At 36.4% G+C, this 9,383-nt stretch overlaps 1 protein-coding gene across 1 annotated transcript in view; it reads right to left on the bottom strand.

Moving 5' to 3' along the window:
- Positions 1-587: 587 nt before the first annotated feature.
- The window catches only part of ASIC5 (acid sensing ion channel subunit family member 5), a 30,016-nt gene continuing 21,220 nt past the window's right edge, over positions 588-9,383 (bottom strand). Inside the window, 2 exon segments of the mRNA XM_043555827.1 lie at positions 588-801; positions 3,181-3,272. Of these exon segments, the coding sequence (XP_043411762.1) occupies positions 614-801; positions 3,181-3,272 (280 nt within the window). The 3' untranslated portion in view covers positions 588-613.

Genomic DNA, 9,383 nt, shown 5'->3' with positions numbered 1-9,383 from the left:
ACTTTCCAGACAAAGTAAAATAAAATTACGTTGAATTTCAGTGAAAGTAAATATTCTCAGAAATTTTGTAAAGCACAGATTGCACATATTATTTCCAGAATAAAAAAGTATCTTTTCTCCTCACATACAGTTCATTTACCAGGTCCAGTTTGCATTTTTAGATAGGACATAAGAACATAAAGGACATAAAGAATGTCCTTGTACATTATACATTCATTCATTAAAAAAAAATTATGAAATGCCTACTACACCATCTCTACTGTTGTAGGTGCTGGGAATTCAATGTTGAAAAAAAAAACAGTACCTGCCTGCTCTCTCTCTCTCTCTTTTTTTTTCTCTCTCTCTCTCCCTGTATGTGTATGCATGTGTGTGTGTGTGTGTGTGTGTGTGTGTATGTGTTTGTGTATATATATTATATATATGTAATATATATATATTATAGATATACACATAAGTATAGACAGAGATAAAGATGTATAAAGAGATAGATACCTACAGTGGCTTTTATTGAATTCCTAAGATATAAGATAAAATTACATAACAGTGAATTAGTCATGAAGAAATTTGAAGGTATTATGAAGAGAAAAGCAAAAGCTTTTGTCCTATGTGAACATTAGCGTTCCTCTATGTGATTTCTCTTCTTCAGATGACGCTGAGGTGGAGGAGACCCCTGGGTCATTTGAGGTATCTTCAGCAAGAACAAAATGCATATCCAATACAAATTTGTGAATATATATTCAATAATTTCTATAATTGTAATCATGCTGGCCCCACAAAATAGGTCCAGTTGACCACCAACATCTGATGTAATAAGGCCAATAATGAAATTGAATAAATAATGTGTCTTTTATAAAAGGCACATCAAACATTACTAGAATTTAAATTATTTGAAGCTAATAGATTAACCATAGTTGATATTATATGAAAATGAATTAGTTGTATTATGTTAAGTTATAAAGTAATAGAAATTAATGATATATTAAAATAATATTTATGTAAATCATCTCAAAAAGGAGAGAGTTACAGAGAAAGAGTTAACCAACTGATGAGAGAGAGAGAGAGAGAGGAAGAGAAAGCAATTATAAAATCTGTTTCCAAAAATATAACTTAAAGATTTTGGAAGATAATAAATTGAGGCAAATCAATAAAACATCCTAGACAATTACAAATTCATTTCCATGTGCTAAATGAACAAATGTAACATTCAGGTGACTAACTGAATGATGATGTTTTCCAGAAGCAATTTGTGAAGCAATTTGTGAATTCTAGCGTCCTAACTATTTCTTTTTAAGCACCTGTAATATTTCATCTAACTAAAATATGTTAGCACAGTACTGCCTTCTCTTTAAGAAATTTTTAAAATCTATATTTGTCTTTATTGATTGTGCTTAGTTGTAGTAAAATGTGACACAAAATTTACCATATTAATAGATTTTAAGCATGTAGTTCTGTGGCACTACGTACATTCCCACTGTAGTGCAGCCATCACCAACGTCCATCTCCAGAACTTTTTTATCCCCCAACTGAAACCCTGTACCCATTTAAAAATGTCTCCAGTCTCCCATTCCCCCCAGCCCCTGGCAAACACCATCCAACTTTTTGTCTATGAATTTGACTACTGTAGCACTGACTTCTTTTTTTTAATTATTTTTAAAAATGTTTATTAAAATTTTTTATGTTTATTTATTATTTTAATAATAATAATGAGTGAGGGAGGAGCAGAGGGAGAAGGAGACACAGAATCTGAAGCAGGTTCCAGGCTCTGAGCTGTCAGCACAGAGTCTTATGTGGGTCTCAAACCCATGAACTGCGAGATCATGACCTGAGCTGAAGTCAGTCTCATAACTGACTGAGCCACTCAGGTGCCCCTGTAGCACTGACTTCTTAAATAGATTACATTATTAATCTTTTTCTCATTGCCTTGGACCATTCTTAGAATCATGCTATTTGTTGTACAGTTTGGTAGTGAAATATAAGTTGCCTCTAGACCTTTGAGAAATTTGTATATTTCCTCCCCATTTAGGGTCTTAGCTGCCCATGTGTGATTGCTGTTATTTTGCCTGATTGATACTCTCTACTGTCTCCTACATCACTTCCTGTAAATATGCAATAAGATCTACAAAATCAGCAATTAAATTTGTTAAGGACATGAACAGACAATGCTTGTAACTTAAAGATTGAATTTTACTTGAGTGCTGATTCATGGGGGCACATGTACCCCAATGTTTATAGCAGCACTATCAACAATAGCCAAATTATGGAAGGAGCTCAAATGTCCATCACCTCATGAATGGATAAAGAGGAAGTGGTACATATATACAATGGAATACTACTTGGCAATGAAAAAGAATGAAATCTTGCTATTTGCAACAAGGTGGATGGAACTGGAGGGTATTACACTAAGTGATATAAGTCAGTCAGCAAAAGACAGATATCATACGTTTTCACTCATAGGTGAAAGTTGAGAAATGTCACAGAAGATCATGGGGGAAGGGAAAGAAAAAACTATATACTTACAAACAGAGAGGGAAGCCAGCCATAAGAGACTTTAAATACAGAGAACAAACTAAGGGTGGAAGAGAGTGGGGTGGCAGGGGGATGGGCAGGACAATCGGTGGTGGGCATTGAGGAAGGCACTTGTTGGGATGAGCACTGGGTGTTTTGAGTGAGTGGTGAATCACAGGAATCTACTCCCGAAGCCAAGAGCGCACCATGTACACTGTATGTTAGCTAACTTGACAATAAATTATATAACAAATAAATAAATAATAAATTGGAAGTACAAAAAGATTAAATTCTACTCGCTCAGTCTCTTCTTTTCACTCCAGTCTGAATGGAGTTCTGTGTGGATGTCTGAGATGCTTATCTACTCAGAAGCAGGATTGCTGAAACACTCTATAATAGTCAGTTGCTTGGCGGGGAGGAGTGCCTGGTGTCTGAAAGGAAAGCAAGATGCTGAGTTCGAATATGAATGTCAGCCTTTCTTGGTGAAACCCGGTGTGAGGTTTACTGGAGGTGTGTCTAGGGAGAGAGAAAGTGTCAGATTTAAATGACAGACGAAGACTAGCACTATCACTTCCCCATTGAGAAGCTAAAACCTTAAGTACAAAAGGAAAAAAAAAAAAACCAACCTGAGAGAAAATGTCTTAAAAATTGAAGAACAAGTAAATTAACACTTACCAAGTAACTCAGACACACTCACTGCCTTTTGCTGCTGAGTTATCTTATAGTATAAGTCACTGTAGTTTATTTCAAGGTTCACAAGACTCTCCCTAGGGATAAAAACAGAGTTAATCTGGCTCAAGATTGTCAGCATTACTTTTAATGCTTATTTGATGAAATTAATATTCATTTTTAATTCAGTTGTCACTTAATGTTGAATTAAACACAGCACTGTAATCACAATAGCTTGTTACATTTGGAAGGTACTCTTGCCATGTTGGTATTTAAGGAGAAGAATTTTTCCCCAGATCCAATAATTTTTCTATGGCTTATTCCTGAGAAAATTGGAAAAAGACATTAAATGTCAATATCTATTGAGTAGATTGGAATATTTACAAACATTTAAGTATGTGTCTGATCTGAATTCAAATCTTGTCTTTTGTTACTTGTGTGATCCTGGAGAAACCATGTGGGTTTCTGGAACCTTGGTTTCCTCATCTGTAGTGGGGATTTTAGAGTCAGGATTGGATTGGATTGGATTTAATTTTTTTAATGTTTATTTTTATTTTTGAGAGAGAGAGAGAGAGAGAGTGAGTGGGGGAGGAGCAGAAGAAAGGGAGACACAGAATCCAAAGCAAGCTGCAGGCTCTGAGCCGTCGGCACAGAGCCTGATATGGGACTTGAACTCATGGACTGCGAGATCATGACCTCAGCCAAAGTCAGACACTGAATCGACTGAGCCACCAGGCACCCCTAGAGTTGGGATTTTAAAGCTATGTGAGGAGAAATTAAATAATGTATGTAAAGAATTGGCATAGAATCTGGTATATACTGGGTGTTCAATAAATGGCAGTCATTTATAGCATTAATATATTAGGGCAGACTGTTTTCCTAGTGTCTTCTAGAAATCTTTACTTGAGACCAAAGTGAATAAAAATTATTTTAAAATATCTCTTGAGATAGCCTCGGATGCCCTCACACTCTGTCCCCACCCCAGCTCAGATCTTACTTTGAACTTGAATAACATATCCAGTTGTCTCATGGTATTTTTCTTTGAATGTTCAATAGGTATTTCAAATTGAACATACTCCAAGTCATACTCTTCACATTTCCTCCATTTATAAGGTATTAACAATACACAGCCAAATCCATCGGTAAATATTTGCTTTACCTTCAAAATATGTACAGAATCCATCTCACCTGGATTTTTCCAATAGCTTTCTGACTGGTCTTTCCACTTCCAACTTTAATGTATTTCACTGCAATATCTACATATCCTATTTTCTTCACACAATGATCAAAATAATACTTCTGCAACTAACAAATCATGTCACTCTTTTGCTCAAAACTCCCTAGATACTCCCCAGTATACTCTAAGTAAAACTCCATGGCCCTACCTCTGTCACCCACCCACTTTGAACTTTCTCAACTCATGCCCTACCATCCTTGGTCATTGCTTATACTGCTTCCTGCCACACCAACCTCCATTGTGCTCTATCCGTATACGAGGCATGCTGTTGGCTTAGAATCTTCCTCTGCATTTGATTTTCCCTCCTGCTGGAATGTTCTTCCACCATTTATCACTGAGGCTAATTCTTATATCTCCTTTAGATCAGTAGTTTTCAAAGTGTGGTCACAGACACTTAGGGGTCCTCGATATCTTTTTGGGGGGTTCATGAAGTCAAAATTATTTTCATAATAAACAAACATATCATATCATGTGATATTTTCACTGTGATTGTTATTTCAAGAAAGCTAGCAAACTGGCAAACTATGGTTATTCAGACTATGATATTTGGTGGACATTGTCACAGAAATGAACACAATGACTTGTTGCTTCAATAGCTGATAAGACTTGTAGTTAATAATAAATTTCGAGGGGCACCTGGGTGGCTGAGTTAAGCATCCAACTTCGGCTCAGGTCATGTTTCACAACTTGTGGGTTTGAGCCCCATGTCAGGCCCTGCGCTGACTGCTTGGAGCTTGCTTCAGATTCTGTGACTCCCTCTCTCTTGGCCCCTCCCCCATGCACCTTCTGTCTCTCTCAAAGATAAATAAACATTAAAAAATTAATAGAAAATAATAATATAAATTTTGAGCCTAGGTTTTAATGTGACAGTTAGAATTTTGGAGAATTTGTGTCTGCTATGATGAGCTTGACAACTCCCCAATTTTTAAAGACTTTTCTGATAAATAATGATATTAAAATGAAATATATATTATATAATAAAATGGATCAATATTTGGAAGATCTGCACAACTCAGAGAATTTTTTCTTTTTTTTAATGCTTATTTATTTTGAGAGAGAGAGAGAGAGAGAGCATGAGCAGGAAAGGGACAGAGAAAGAGGAAGAGACAGCATCCCAAGTAGGCCCTGTGCTGTCAGCGTGGTGCCCAATGAGGGGCTCAATCCCACGAACTGTGAGATCATGACCTGACCTGAAATCAAGACTCTGATGCTTCACTAACTGAGCCACCCAGGCGCCCCTAGAATTTTTCTAATGACCAAGAAATAACGTTCAAAATCATTCATGGATGAAAGATCCATTAAAAGTACAAGACCAAGAGATATTAATATATTTAAGTACAAAAACTTCATTGAGATGTTTTGATATATCACTACTTTCAAATGGCAGCTTTCCAGTGCCATCCTTGCCTCTTCCTATCCCATAAGAGACAAACTGATAGGAAAGCCCATGCACTTTCTCCTTTGGTACCTGGGAAAGTTCAAACCCTTGGGATTTCTAAGCCAAGTCTTAATTCATAACCACATTGCAAGGCAAAGGTGGCTGCCTCTCCTTGTTCTCTCAAGCCAACAGAGGATCTGCTTGGGAGACCCCAGGGACTTCCCAGAAAGTCTCATTATATGACTATGAATTTTTTCATACTCCCTTGATGCGAGTGTGGCATCATGGGTCCCAACATCCAAATCAGATTTTGAGTACAGAGTTAATTCCACTTCCCATGGGGCAACGACAAGATGCGTATTATAATGAACATGTAAGAAACTTCACTTGTTGAGCTCTGATGTGTTATCAAAGAAACGTGTCACATATCCACAAAAGCTATTAAAATATGCCTGTCTTTCCCAACTACATATCTGTTTGACCTAAGGTTTTCTTCACAGTCTTCAACCAAAGCAACATGAACCAACAGATTAAATGAAAAAATGAGAATCTAGCTGGCTTCTATTAAGCCAGACACTGAAGAAATTTACAATATTCTAAAACAATACTACTCTTCTTCCTAAATTTTATGTTTCTGAAAATAGTTATTGTTTATAAAAATCTTTTATCTAATGTTGCCATAGAGTAATTGATTATTACTGTTTCAAATGAGTGAACAAATAACATTTTTATAGTTTAAATTTTCAATATGACAAATGTTGATACAACTCACACAAATAAAAGCTCATTGGACTCTTCAGTAACTTCTAAGAATGCAAAGGGACCTGGAGATCAAAAAGTTCGAGAACCACTGCTTTAGATCTTTGCTCAACTGCCACCTTCTCAGGAAGATCTTACCTTATTGCAATCCTCAACCCTAAGAACAACTCTTCCTGACTCTGGCTTCCTCGGGCCCTTTTTCTGCTTCCTTTCTCTCCACAGCACTTAGCACCGTCTGATATGACTATATATATTTATTGTTCATCTTCACCCCAGTGGGAATAAATGCAACAAGTCAGGGTTTTTGTCTTTTGTTCAGTGAGGAAAACTTAATGCCTAGAACACCTCAAATCCTGACACAGAGTAGGTGCTCAGTACATATTTGTAAAATGAAGAAATAAGGGAACAAATTGAAGATGAAACCAACGAAGGAAGGGGTAGATATTAACCTGTCTGTTTATAAGCTGAGGTGGAAACCAACCACCTGACGATTTTTCAGATGGCAACAATAAGAATGAATCCTATTAGCAATGTTTCTTGGAATTATGTGGTGTTTTCTCATATATCTAAGGAACATGGCTGTAAATCACTCTCCTAATTGTTCACAGTTAGAAATCAATATTCCTAAGTACACTTACTTCAAAATATATCATTAATATGTTTACTTAATTTCCACTGGTTTAACCCAGGGTGACAGGAGAATGTATTTTATTTAAGTTGATAATCAGGAGGCACTGCCATATTTAGAAATAATAAAACAGCTGCCAAAGTGAAGGAAATAATAAAGTCTTGGAAGTCCAATAATTTTAGCAATACTGCAATCTTCTTGCTCTCCATTGTGCTCCTAATTTGCATGTACACTGATAATATTGTTTCATTTCCTAAGCACAAACCTCATAACTGTTTCCAATCATTATCCATCTGTGTTTTTGAGAGAAGATAAATTCATCCCTTACAAAATAGTGTGACATTTATTCTACTTCTCGCAGGCATGTGCCTTGCCTAGTAATTTGGCTCTCGTTGAATCTATGCTTCTTGAAGATAATGAAATTGTTTGGGATTTAAGTCCAAGAATATTTGTTTGTGTCAGGGGAGGCACAATTATAACATATTTGGGTTTTAATAACAGTAAGGAGATCAACATAAAAATCGAGAGTGTATTGCGTTTACAAAACACTAAATAAGGACTTCAGTTGCTTGAGTACGCGTGCTGTATTAAGGGGAATGAATTAGTTTTGCATAAAACAAACAATTTGATGCAATTTTTACTTGAAAAATTGTCAAATTAAAACAGAACAATTCACAAAGTTCATTTGTTTTGCTAATGGAATTGGCCTGGATTCAGCCAAAATTTATCTTTATATTCACTTGCAAACTGCCTACCTTAGTCAAGCTAAGCTTCCTATCATCTTTCTAATGGGGTTTGGCAGCTGCCACATGAGGCCCTGGATTGGTCATAGTCTGAGGTTGGCTTGTGTGCACGGAAGAAACACAGACAAGTCTTCACGTATGTTGGAAGTTGCTTTGTTTCAAATCTTACCGCGGCTAAGATTTCACATCTGCTCTCCTGGCATTTGTGTTTTCTGATTTATTACTCTTTGATTTCTGGTACCTGTGCCCAAGCCAGTTTCCTAATTATATGTGTGGTTTCTAACCACCAGCTCCATCTATGATTTGGACACCCTGCATTCCGCTGCATCAGTTCAGCGACTCGCCCTATTCCTCGCAGTAATGGCCTCAACTCTTCACAACCATCTGAGGTCCTCACATATCCATTGTGTGATAAGATTAATTGGAAAGAAATTTATAATAATCTAAGTTTTAGGGAAAAAAAAAACCTCTCAATGTTCTCTAGGATCATCTTTGTTATACATGGGTTCTTTTCTGATTCACCGATATGTCTCCAAAATCATGCCTACATTCTTTGCATATTAAATAATGATGAAACTCGGGAGATCTCTAGCAGCCAAAAGTCACACAAAGTACTCTTCTTGGTCATATTTTAGCATAACAGAAATAATACCATACATAAATCACTTTCACATATTAAAATGGAATACAAAGAGACATCTGTACTGGATACAAAACCATTAACAGAGATCATTGCAAATTTTCTAGCCTTTTCTTCTTTTTATCTGCTAAGTATTTGAAATCATACCTTATCAACCCTGTCTTGATGAAAGTACTTTCTCTTTCTGATTTAAAAATGTTTTAAATGTTTCTAATTTCTGAGAGAGAGAGAGAGAGAGAGAGAGAGAGAGAGAGAGAGAGAGAGAGAAAGAGAGCGTGAGCAGGGGAGGGGCAGAGAGGGAGAGAGACACAGAATCCAAAGCAGGCTCCAGGCTCTGAGCTGTCACCATAGAGCCTGATGTGGGGCTCAAGCTCACAAACTGTGAGATCATGACTTGAGCCAAAGTCAGACCCTTAATCAACCCAGCCAGCCGGTTGCCCCACTTTCTGATTTTTAAAGATCACTTTATTGTTTGGGTATTTACATGGGGAGAGTATTTTATTTATTTCATTAAAATAAATACCAGGATAACACTGGATTCAAAACACGCTTTTACCGTTAGATACCCGGCTGTGCAAAAGTAAATCAGCTTTTAATTAGTTAATATATTTTAATTATATTAAATGAAATTGCAAACACCAATGTACTGTGTTGCTGTTTCAGGTGCTCAACTTAAAAATATAAACACGAAACAAAGAGAAATGTTAAGGCTGCTCCCTGATTTTAAAAGAGTTCTCCATGAAGTTTGACTTGCAATTTCTAATGGTGTAGCAGAAAGAGACCTAATTTAATCCTCAGTTAATGAAACTTGGAAGTATATATCT

Source organism: Prionailurus bengalensis, chromosome B1 (genome assembly GCF_016509475.1).
Source record: "Prionailurus bengalensis isolate Pbe53 chromosome B1, Fcat_Pben_1.1_paternal_pri, whole genome shotgun sequence".
NCBI lineage: Eukaryota > Metazoa > Chordata > Mammalia > Carnivora > Felidae > Prionailurus > Prionailurus bengalensis.
Note: the sequence above shows the minus strand (reverse complement) of the source record. Positions and strands in the feature narration are given on the sequence as shown.